The sequence below is a fragment of the Triturus cristatus genome, chromosome 2_2 (assembly GCF_964204655.1).
Source record: "Triturus cristatus chromosome 2_2, aTriCri1.1, whole genome shotgun sequence".
NCBI classification, from domain to species: domain Eukaryota; kingdom Metazoa; phylum Chordata; class Amphibia; order Caudata; family Salamandridae; genus Triturus; species Triturus cristatus.
Window position 1 is genome coordinate 485,804,913 of NC_140582.1, and position 12,661 is coordinate 485,817,573.

Here is a 12,661-nt window from a genome sequence, read left to right on the forward strand (position 1 = left end):
CAATAAGGGGGGAATGAAAGGAAACCTAACACAATTTTTTTCAGATTAAGGGATTCTTGAGGCAAAATGACATGTTTCAGGTGTTGTTATGTGTTGAATTAGGAGGAAATTTGGCCTTGTCCTGCAAAAGGGGCAATATGTGAAAACTGCTGAAATGTGGAGCAGTTTGCCAGAATGTGAAACACAAATTGCTGCTGTCACAACAGTGGATGAGAAATCATAAGAGTATGAGCATATGAACATGTTTTGTTTGTTAGTGAATCCAAAGAAGAATGTGTAGACCCACACCTAAAAATCATTGCTGATGGACAGAGTTTTTTATTTGCTGGTTGATTCATGTGCACGTATAACAATAACAGATTAATTATTTTGATAAAACTGGAAGGACAAGGAATTAAAACCTGCGGACTGAGCTCCTGAGAGAGTGACGAGGATTGAACTTCAATGATTTATCTAGACATAGTGTTTGCTCAAAAGTAGGGTAATAGTATCAAAAGTGTATGTTGAGAAGAACAGTTTTAGTGTGGTACCATCAGGGATTGTTTGCGATGACACCCAAAATGGTGTTAAGGGGGAAAATACTGTTAGTAGAGGGAAAGTGTCCATATAAGGAGATTTAATCAATTATTTCAAAGAAGTTTTTTAAAACAAAATCGGGAGCATAAAAATGTTTGATTTACAATAAAGGTCAAAGAAGGAAGAGGAAAGGTAATTTGAGGGCCTACATGGATCTCAGGTATTTATGCAGAGAAACGTAGTTGGTTCTCCATTCATTCCTCAGGATTATTGACATCATTCAGTCTTTTAACAGAGCAAAATGTTTCTGTAGTGTAGATTTAACATGTGTGTAGCGTCAGGTTGAGCTAGACTCTGAGTTTAAACATTTGATGGCTTTTAAATCAACTGTGGGATTTTTCAGATCTGCCAGATGCTGTTTTGGTTGCATCTGTTGTCTCAATGGCTAATGTTCGCAGTACTGGAATATTTTAGAAGTGCTGTCGGTTTTCAGGACAACATTTTGGTGGCTAGATGTAGTAGAGATGAACATGATGTGACCCTACTAGAGATTCTTAAAAAATTCAAGGAGTTGGCAATTGGGGTCAAAAGAGACAATTTTGAGTTTCACAAGAAAATAATTTAATATCTTGGACATATTCTCTTCAGTCACTATATGAAGCTACATCCTGATTTGGTTGAGATCATAGTGGATGCTCTCAGACCTTCAAAAAAGAAGCAATTAGCATCATTCTTGTGGATATTTCAGTTTTATTCAAAATTCATACCAGTGTTTGCCACCAAATTAGAGGATATGAAAAGTATAATAAGGAAAAAAGTGAGAAAGTGTTAACTGAAAGATGAAATTGTTTCAGGTAACATACAGCCTTTTTCCCAGAAGAATTGTCTGATGACATCTTCCACTTTTAAAATTGGATCTGCAACTCTCCTGCAGCAAGGGTCATTGTGAATGGGTTACCGCCTCCTTCAAGGAGTCGTAAAATATGAATGTTTTGCAACCGTAATTCGGTCGCAAACCCTTAATACATCCCATTCAGATTCAGTATTTGGAAGGGACACCCTAAACACGCCCCTTCCAAATACTGGATCGCAAACACAAATTGCCTTTCAGTAATCTGTTATTGAATTGCAATTTGTGTTTTATACATATGTAAAAAGCATTTCCGACCGCAAAAATGCTTAATACATGTGGCCCTCTGTGCTCACGGGTTGGAGTATATTTTCCCAAACTCCACTTGCCAGGTTTCCCGGAACAGACACCTGCGAACTTTGCATTGACCTGCCAGGCACCACTGCCTGGTCTCTACTTCAAGGGAGAGAGCTGATCAACTTCTCAGGAGGGACATTGGAGGTGGTATTGCATAATAGAGATGTTGCTGAATAAATTAATGAATAAGACTTATAGAATGCAACAGTTGCCCAAGGTCATTAAGGCCCAAGTAACAGTTAGTCATTGGAGGGGGAAGAAGGAGCAAAAGTTTTATCCCCCTACCTGTACGTTAAAGTGTAAAAAGCTGGGTTTTCAGGGCCTTGCCAAATGGAACATGAGATTGGAGACTGGAAATGGAATGAAGGAGCGAGTTCCACAACTTGGATGGGGTCACTGAGAAAGCGCTAACTCCCCATCTTGATTTTTGATGCTTAGGAACAGTTAGGAAATTTCTACCCGAGGATCGCTGCGGTCTAGGGGGGAGTGTATTGTTGGAACAAGTTCCTGAGTTCTCCCGGGCCAGTGTTATGCAGGGCCTTGTGAACGATGCAGAGAGCCTTGAAGATAATTCATTTATTCATGGGTAGCCAGTGAAATTTCCAGATCCACTCGGAAACTGATTGATTCTTGAGGTCCCCAAATTTCAATCTGGCTGCAGCATTCTGAACTAGCTGCAATTTGGCCAGTACAGTCTTATTAAAATTCAGGTTTAGAGTATTACAGTAATCCAACCTGGATATAATAAGTGCCAGAGACACTTGCTTACATGCTGGAAAAGGGATAAAAGGAGATTGTTAGAAATGGGGGTCTCAAGTTGGCAGTGGTATGCACCCTTTCGAAGTAGGGACATTTCCTTCTAGTCAGGGTTAGGGAGTTACACACCCAAGATAACACCTGCTCATCCGCTTGGTAGCTTTGCATGAGAAGTCTGGCTTATCTCAGGCAATGTATAAAGCATTTATACATAAAACACAAACTGACACAGTGAAAACACTACAGAAGGACACTACGCCAGTTTAAAAAACAAGACACTCTTTATCTAAACCAAACAAGACCCAAACAAGAAAAATCCAACAAAAAAGAACTCACAAGATAACACTTTTTAAAGGTTTAAGCAATTATGCCCATAGAACTCTATGGATGCAGTGATTTTAGCACAAAGTACCTTTGGTGTGTCAAAATCTAAGACAATAAACAGCCGCAAAGGAGAGAAACGTCGGAAAACACTGCGATGCGTTGACTTTTAAGTCCCATGGGAATGTAGGCGTCAGTTCTGCTGCACGCAGGAGAAGTGTTTTTTCGATTCCTTACTGCGAGGAGAAGCGATCCGCTGAAATTAGAAAGCGGGTTCTTTCTGTGGAGTGATGCACTGGAAACTTGGCACACAGGTGTGATGCATGGAAAATCTGGATGCGCTGGGGTCGATGCTGCCAACAGTGAACAGGCTCTGCATCTACCCTTCGGCCGACGCTCGGCAATGCAATGGTTTTTCAGCCACACAGCCGTGTGTTGGAGTTGGAGCAGGTGTCTCGGATGTTAGAGATACGGTGTTCGAGACTTGGGCTGCACTGAACTTGAAGCCACATGAACCAGCGTGGCGTTAATTCTCCCAGACACAAACAGGCACTGTGTCGATCCTTCAGCTGCAGCGTGGAGATGCTTTGGTTTTTCAACCACTCGGCAAGCTTGCGGCTAGAAAAACAGGCACAGAGGGTCGCCGCAAAGATGTTCTTCTTCTTCCTCCAGCAAAGTTACCTCCATGGGCCCAGAACTAGAATTGGCACCACTTGGCAAATGAGAACTCCCAGCAGAAGAGTCCAGAGGCTCCAGGTGAAGTCTTTGATGGTCCTGAGACTTATTAACAGGAGGCAAACACACACAAGCCCTTGTAAAGTCTTCTCAAGCAGGATACAAAAGCAAAGTCCAGTCCTTTTCCTCTCCAAGATAGAAGCAGCAACTGCAGGCCAACCCAGCAAAGGCACAGTACTCCTCCTGACAGCTCTCCAGCTCTTCCTTGTGGCAGACAGATTACAGGGGGGTGGAGACAGCATTGTGAGAGGACAGAGGCAGCCCTAGTCAGGTGTCAGTAACATCTCCTCCCACCACTCTAACTCTGGAGGGCCCATCCGCCTAGTGATGGGCAATCAGGATATGCATGGCTTACCTCAGCTCCCTTGGTGTGACTATTCAGAGTGAATGCAGAAACAGACCAATTGTCAGCCTAAACCAGACGTGGATTCCACAGGCAGTCACAGGCACAGGACTGTAAAGCAAGAAAATGACCACTTTTTAAAAGTGGAACTTTCAAACACAATTTACAAAAAACTTTTAGTCTCAAAAAGATGTATTTTTAGATTCTAAGTTCAGGGAGCTCAAACTCCAAATCTCTATGTCTTCCCAATTGAGACTTACACTTGTAAGATGTTACAAGGCAGCTCCAATGATAACTTATTGGAGAGGTAGTCCTTGCAATAGTAAAAAATGAAGTTGGCAGTATTTCACTATCAAGACATGTAAAACACACCAGTACATGTCCTACCTTTCACATACGCCTAACCCTGCCCATGGGGCTACCTTCGACCTACCTTAGGGGTGCTTTACATGTAGGAAAGGGGAAGGTTTGGGCCTGGCAAGTGGATGCACTTGCCAGGTTATCTTGGCAGTTTAAAACTGCACTTGCAGACACTGCAGTGGCAGGCTTGAGTCATGTTTGCAGGGCTACACATGTAGGTGGTACGATCAGTGCTGCAGGCCCACTAGTAGCATTTGATTTAAATGCCCTAGGTACACACAGTGCACTTTACTAGGGACTTACCAGTAAACCAAATATACCAATTATGGATAACCAATACAATTTAGATAGAGAGCATAGGTACCTTAGCACTGATTAGCAGTGGTAAAGTGCATAGAGTACTACAGCTAACGAACACAGGTCAAAACAAATAGGAGGAAGAAGGCAAACGTTTGTGGATAATCTCGCAAAAAGGGCCAGGTCCAACAGAAACACTTTCCTAAGGGATTTAATAATCCAAGAACAGGTCAAAACTGTCTTGTTGACCTACAGGTTGAACAATAGTTTTTTATCGACCAGTACTCCGAGATTCTTAGAGGAGTCAGTTGGAGTAGGTAAGCCCCCCAGCCGATCTGACCACCACAGATTGGACCACACGGATGGTTGACTACCCAAGATCAAGGCCTCTGTCTAGTACCCATTGAGTCTTGAGTAGTTTTATTCCATCCATGTGCCTGCATATAGTTTTTACAGATGGTGGTAGTAGCATCCACGTCCCTAGAGGTAGACAAAATGATGTGGGTGTCATCATCATGGGACAGTGCTTGGATGAGCCGAAGACATCCACTGTACACTGGGAAGGATCTGCACCATTCTGTGAGGGTAGGACACACTAATTCTTGAGGTGATCAATAGTGTGACCACATCATGGGACAGTGCTTGGATTCCAAAAGATCTTATGAGTTTTGCAAGCAGGGAGACATACATTTTAAGTAAGGTAGGGCTCTGGGAGAAAACCAGAGGCACCCCACATAGCAACGTTATGGACTCCGAGCAGAACTTATCCACCATAACCATCTGTGAGCTGTCACTCAGAAAAGATGCCAGAAGTTTGACTGCCAAGTCTTTAACCCCAAGTTCCTGGAGCTTCTCAGAAATCCGGGCCAGGGAGATGGTATCAAAGGGTGCAGATAGGTCCAAAGGGACCAGCCTCCCCAGCATCCATCATAGAATGGATGATATTGACTGCAGATACTAGTGCGGTCTCAGTCCCATGGTTGCTCCTGAATCCAAACTGAGATACATCCAACATGATGGATGATGTGTATCAGAAGAAGACACGCTGTGCAGGAGCGTGGTGAGCCGAAGACATCCAGTGTACACTGGGAAGGATCTGCACCATTATGTGAGGGTAGGACACACTAATTCTTGAGGTGATCAATAGTGTGACCACATCACAGACCTCTAAAAATAGAGGATACCAGTAAGCTCATGTCTGCCTGAGAGCTCCAACAACCAAGTGCTATGAAGCTGTGAGGAGCCAGAAGAAGTCAGATCATTGCCTCTGAACAATAGCTGAGATTGCAAGTATGTCCAAGCGTTCCTGTAACAACCATGCATTGTGAAGCTGTGAGGCTTCGGAAGATGTCAGATTACTGTCAGAAATCCATACCTGACAGTTCGTCTGTCTGAGAGCTCCCTCAGTCATCAAGTGTTGTGAAGCTGCAAGGTTCTGGAAGAAGTGAGATCACAATCCACAATCTATAACTAAAGAAATTCAAAATGCCAGAAGGCAGCTTTCGATGCAGAGGCTGACACCAAATATCAGACAAAAAGAAAGGTATTATCTCCTTCAGTGGAGCCAGAGTAAAGATAGAAGCTGGAACTGTGTCGTTAAGCAAATGTGGAGAATGTCCAAAACTGGGACGCACTGATCCCATACCAATTACCACTGGAACACCGGCTGAGATAAGACGAGGGAGATAGTGGGACAAAAGTATCATACAAGTTTGCTTCAATAAAATTATTTAAACTACTCCCAGACAGTGATCACTAAAGAGTAATTGTACTGCTCATTTTTGTTGTCTTATGTATGAATTATTTCTGTAAATTATGTTGTGCGCAAATTTTAAATAAATTACATGTTCGTTTTACAAGACTAAGCTTAACTGGGCCTTCCGTTATTGGCACCTATTAAAAGGAGGATGTTTTCACCTATAGTAACGGTTATGAAAAATGATAATCTTTATGATATCTAGTCAATACAATACATTTGTTATTGTAGCTGTATTGCTAATGTGTGTTTCGCCCCTTATGACCCGGTGACCTGGGGTTTTCTCAAGGCTCTTATGTAACCATATCACTTTTGTTCTACAGTGTTAATTCTGTGCTGAACGATTAAAGGCACGCTATAGAAGGTTGTGTCTGATCAGGATGCGTACTGTTCTGTATCTTCAGTAGGTAAATTCAGTTTAAACGACCCCGTTTGAGTCCTGTTGTCTTGTAATAATCACTCTTGCCGTCTCAGCGGTCTTCTAAAATATGGAGTCAGATTCTACAAGACTGTTTATTGTTATGTTGCATGAGAATTTTAAGTAAAGTGCTTCTTCTTTTTCCAACACTAAGCAATGACTACACATTACGTTACTGACACCTGTTAATTTAATTTATTGAGTCCGAAGTCCCTAACCAAACACCCTCTACTTAAGTAAGCCTTGGACTGGTTGACTTCGCAATTCTGAAGATCAAGTGGGAAGGAGGTATACCTGATGCTCAGTTTTGTGTCCAATAATAGAATGAATCCCTAGGACACCAATAATAAACTGCTGGATTTACATAATCTCAGTCCGCAGAGTTCCCATAGTAACCAGTATGTGGTTTGCTAAAGGGGATTTGGAGGGCAGCCAACCACAGGGAGGTCTGCACACTGGGATTTTTGGGGGAAGTGGTGCAGTCTAGAGAATGCATATCGGTTTTGAGCTAGTTTTGGGCTATGCACGCAGTCCAACCTATATGGGGGTGCCATTCTGGGTGCCAGGCGCCATTTTATAATGGAAGCACATGGCAGGTACATAGTTAGGAGATTTTTGTCAACTTAGTTAGAAACTTTTGACCAGGTTTGTCCAGAAGGAGATTAACATGCAGATTAGCCAGTGTAGGTTAGGCGCATTAAGTAGTGCAGCATATATCACTAGTCGGTGACCTACCTGATGGCAACTGTGGCAGACAACTAGAAGGTGGCCCAAGCCATGCGCCTGCTGGCAGAGGTTGGCGGCTAGATGTATTGAAGGATAGGGCCCAGCGGGGGTCAGCCGTATTGTAAGGCCGCCGGCGGTGTGGCTGGAGCTGTAATGGCCTGCGCATCTGAGGCCAAGGAACTATTTCAGGAAAATGCTGGGAGAGAGTACTAGGAAAGCGTCCCTGAGCAGGTGAACGGACACGTCCGTCCCAGAAGGTTGTGTCTGATCAGGATGCGTACTGTTCTGTATCTTCAGTAGGTAAATTCAGTTAAAACGACCCAGTTTGAGTCCTGTTGTCTTGCAATAATCACTCTTGCCGTCTCAGCAGTCTTCCAAAATATGGAGTCAGATTCTACGACTGTTTATTGTTATGTTGCATGAGAATTTTAAGTAAAGTGCTTCTTCTTTTTCCAAGACTAAGCAATGATTACACATCACGTTACTGACACCTGTTAATTTGATTTATTGAGTCCGTAGTCCCTAACCAAACACCCTCTACTTAAGTAAGCCTTGGACTGGTTGACTTCGCAATTCTGAGGATCAAGTGGGAAGGAGGTATACCTGATGCTCAGTTTTGTTTCCAATAATAGAATGAATCCCTAGGACACCAATAATAAACTGCTGGATTGACATAATCTGTCTGCAGAGTTCCCATAGTAACCAGTATGTGGTTTGCTAAAGGGGATTTGGGGGGCAGCCAACCACAGGGAGGTCTGCACCCTGGGATTTTTGGGGGAAGTGGTGCAGTCTAGAGAATGCACATCAGTTTTGGGCTAGTTTTGGGCTACGCACGCAGTCCAACCTATATGGGGGTGCCATTCTGGGTGCCAGGCGCCATTTTATAATGGAAGCACATGGCAGGTACATAGTTAGGAGATTTTTGTCAACTTAGTTAGAAACTAGAAGGTGGCCCAAGCCATGCGCCTGCTGGCAGAGGTCGGCGGCTCGATTTATTGACGGATGGGGCCCAGCGGGGGTCAGCCGTATCGTAAGGCCGTCGGCGATGTGGCTGCAGCTGTAATGGGCTACGCATCGGAGGCCAAGGACCAATTTCAGGAAAGTGCAGGGAAAGCGTACTAGGAGAGCGGCCGTGAGCAGGAGAACGGGCATGTCTGTCCCAGGCAGCAAGGGAAGGGCATCAGCAGGCTCGGCCACACCCAGGCAACAGGGCCGTGACACACGGAAAGGGAGGAGCATCAGGGTTTTTGAGAAGTGGGGCAGTCCAGAAGACTGCATATGGGGTTTGGGCTAGTTTTGGGCTGCGCACGTAGCCCAACATATATAAGGGTGCCATTTTGGGTGCCAGCCACCATTTTATCGCGGTAGCATAGTATCTTGTACTTAGGGCTTTAAGGGGGGAACTTCCTCTGGGTTTTGATTACCCCCCGTGTCCAGTCGTTTCATTGGTACAGATGCGCAAGGGGAAGCTGTGTGTTCGGATATCATCTGACCCAGGTGCACTAGCGGTTGGCTGAGAAGTTGGCATCATTTATAGAAGCTTATTGTTTGTCAGCGGCAGTTCAGGCTGAAGGGTAGGCAGTTCAAGGTTAGGTGGGAAATTCAATGAGATTCAAAGGGTAGTTGAGGTAGGAAAAAGGAACAGATTTTAGAGGTCCCACTTAAAGTTGAGTAGCTCTGATGCGTATGAGTATGTTACTCAGGTTTGAAGTTCTTATGGGGGAGGGTTAATTTAGGGGTGGGTAGGTTATCGTAAGTGATTAAAGATGTATAGTGGGGTTATAGTTTTGTAAGGAAAAGGTCCAAGTTATGTTGTAATGTGCACCTGTTTCAATAAAGTTGCATTTTTCACACAACCCTGGTGTCAGTGATCTGTGCTGCCCCCTCTTCCCCAATGCAATAGTTATTGCAGTACTGCAACTCATTAAACTTTACAGTACTGCTGTTCTGTGTTGTAGGCACATTCAATGGAGGAGAAGCATATTCTTGTTGTTACCATTCTGGGGCATTGCTCTCAATAGAGCAACAGGTTCAGAAGCCCTTAGGCCCAATGTTTCGAGGTGTCTGTTGCACCTCACTCACGATCTTATTTTACAATAGCACCCCAAATCGAGGATGTTTGGGGGACTATTGTTCTTACTTGCACTATGGCCCATGACTCTTGGCAGCCACTTACGTCACTGTACAAACCAGAATCCTAAAACAACCCATTAAATATCCCCCATCACTAGTTCCACTGCATTAGGGGTGCTACAGTTCTAGGATGCGTCCCTCACTGGAGTCCGCAGTAACATTTTGCTGCCTGGTTAGAGCCTGTACTTTTTCGAATGCAGCAGAGGAAACGACTTTGCTGGAATCTGCATCGATTTTTCTGCAGTCCTTTCTCGATCAACTATATCACACTGAATGTCGCCTTGCATTTTTTGAGAAGTGAAACTGCTTATCTAAGAAGTTTTTTTAATGGCTACAGACCTGTTTGTGCTTATTCCAGTCAAACGAGGTGACCTCAAGGTGGCGCCTGAATTTCCCAAGGAACCATATTATGTGTTGCTCATTTTAACCCCCTGGAAAGTTGTACCGTTAAGCAATTAAGACTTTTCTCAGTCAACACAGCCACGCGCACAGTGAGTGGCAATGAGGTCAACAACAGTCCCCACATACAACCTGTTGTTGGCTCCTATCGGAAGGGCGGTGTCGCGCTGAATTATCTCCACGCGTCGACTGGCCGCGTTCGTCCGGGGACGGACGGGAGCCTGAACGGAGAGGACAGCTCTAATGGACAAGTGACGGACACGCTTCCCTGACAGTATCCCACCGGCCTCACCGCCAAGTCTCAGTCGGCTGCCACCGCTAAATGCATTGAATTCCCGTCGGCTAGCAGCCTCGCCGCCTGCAAGCCCGCGCGTGGCAGGAAAGGGTTTCTCCGGCGCCACAGTCTGGGTGATTCCACCGCCCAGGTGATGCTGCTGCGCACTAATTGCTCGGGGTCTTGCGGAGCAGGCGGGACTCAGCGGCGCGTAGCATGTCACGCGGCGATGGCTTCCTAACGCAGAGGTGTGCGAGTTGTGTGACAGGGAAGAAGACAGATGCACAGGCGCTGGACGCGCTCAGCATCCATCCTGCAGCTATCTCCAGCACGCTCCTCCTTGAAGTGTTCGGGCTTCCGAAGAGGTGTGCGCGCCTGTGTTCTGGATGCAGAGTTTGCGAGCAGGGAGCCGGACCGGAACCTCACAGCTGTCTCGGAGTCAGGCTGCATCTGACACTGGCCCCCTGAACGACCTACTCGGAAGGAGAGCACCCGAGGGCTCTGGATGCAGGGGATGATAGATATTAAAATGGAGAAATCCTCCGAGGAGACACATCTCTGTTCTCCTCCGAACCAGGCAGAGGACCCCGGCAAGGCGCAGCTCACACGTAGGTGCTGGTGTTTGTTGCATGATCTCTGCTCGTCTGCGTGAATGCTTACATTTTTGCACATGTGCCCCGTGTTTTCCCGCTTTGTGGAAGAAAGTGCTCGCGCAGGTAAATTATTGCTGGATACGTAAACTTAACACAAACGAATTAATGATATACAGCACACATACATAACATTCCCTCTTGAGTGCGCATTTTGTTCGAAAGAAAAAAAAATCCAGTGATTCTTCAAAGTTTAATATACGAGGGGGCGTAATTTCTTTTTTCCCCTTACCTAACCTGCCCCAGCCTTAAAGGTTTTTTTTTAAAACGCGGAACCAGCAAGCACGAAAGGTATGCCTCGAATAAACTTCGCCGAGCGGCGTTTTCTCTCTGTACTGTCCTCTCCACTGTACATATTGGCAGTCTATGTTTCTACTTTTGCTGCGCCACCCTCTGCAACAGCTTTCCAGTTTCAATTAGTGCAGATTTTGGGAAGTGTCTGCACAAGGTCGACTTTGATTGACTGGCTTGTTAACCCTCCGAAATGTGCAGTGCGCCGTCCACCAACGAGGTCTACGTTATCTCTGGTTATACCGCCAGAGGCGTTGTCTGGCTCGTATTTTTCAGTGTTGCGTCGTCAGAGTTTGGGTAGTCTAAAGGCTTTTGACTTTCTGAATCGCATCACTCACACAGCGGATCTGCTAGGAAACACTTGAACTTTTAGCGTTCTGCTCCGGGTCTTAGAAAGTATTGGAAGTGTAACCAAGGCGGACTGGAAACCAAACTCAGCCATGGCAAAACTGTTCAAACCAATCACACACTGCAGCATTCTGCGAATAGAACGGCGCCACTGGGCTGCTGGTGGGACATGGCAGCCCATTTTTCTTGGGAGAAAAGCGCGTTAGCCTGCAGCCCGCCGGGGAAATACCAGAGTGCTAGAATGTCCTGTCCAGCCCTTGCTGTGGCCCTTTTGTGATAGCAGTGATCACTGGCAGTGTGAAGACAAGGAAGTGTGCCAACTTCGTAACACAAAGGCTGGAGCCTCGTTGCAGCATGTGAGGGGGCACTGAGAATCCCAGGTCTCCCAGATATTCATAGGCCTTGGGCTGCATGGTGTGGACCCCCCAATGGGAGTGCCGAGGGGCCTGCATTATGTCCCTTACATGTGGTGAGAACGTTGCAGTTGTTGCATAAGGGGAATACTGGTAGCCTTTCTTAGGCATCTGTTTGGCACAAAGGAGTGGACGTATCAAATAGTTTCCTCAGTGTTGTGTCTATGAGAGCCACGTTATACGTGTTTGATACAATAGTGTAGAGAACTTAATGTTTTTCCCCAGGTGCCCACTTACTTTCACGGACTAGCCATTCACGCCTTGTTCATCTGTCTCAAAAGTTTTCTTCGTTGAAAGTGCTCTAGCAACACTGTTTGGCAGCAAGTTTTTATCAAAGAGGCTAGAGCAGTGCTTCCCAAGATTTTTAAAACCACAGCCCAATTTTTAGAACGACAAACTTATGCAAGCCACCGAACTTTAATGGACATGAGGTGGACGATTTTTTTACTGTAACTAAAGCATCACGTAGTAGCTCACTGTCATTTACAGGCAGCACATATCCATTAAAATGGCTGCTAAATTTGCACAGACATACATTTTCACTGATAAACTATATTGGACCCAAATGATAATCTGTAGAAACTGGGTTTGAGTAAATATCTGTGCATCATCACATAAAGTGTCTTGGTTTGGTTTGATCCTATTACAATATTTGTTTCCATCACACTTCAGAATTACAAAAAAAATGTGCTTCAATTTTGATTTCCTGACTGATGAA

At 45.1% G+C, this 12,661-nt stretch overlaps 1 protein-coding gene and 1 long non-coding RNA gene across 3 annotated transcripts in view; one reads left to right on the forward strand and one right to left on the reverse strand.

The window, feature by feature from the left end:
* The window catches only part of LOC146862395 (uncharacterized), a 343,926-nt gene extending 333,516 nt beyond the window's left edge, over nucleotides 1–10,410 (reverse strand). The window contains exon 1 of the long non-coding RNA XR_014978122.1: nucleotides 10,260–10,410. This is a non-coding gene — a long non-coding RNA (uncharacterized LOC146862395). The remainder of the gene's footprint in view (nucleotides 1–10,259) is intronic.
* The window catches only part of INPP4B (inositol polyphosphate-4-phosphatase type II B), a 2,419,090-nt gene continuing 2,416,466 nt past the window's right edge, over nucleotides 10,038–12,661 (forward strand). Inside the window, exon 1 of one of the 2 annotated variants that reach the window (XM_085641585.1) lies at nucleotides 10,038–10,849. In XM_085641585.1, coding sequence (XP_085497711.1) covers nucleotides 10,747–10,849 — 103 coding nt within the window. In that variant the 5' untranslated portion in view covers nucleotides 10,038–10,746. The remainder of the gene's footprint in view (nucleotides 10,850–12,661) is intronic. The other variant, XM_085641586.1, reaches the window with a different exon arrangement.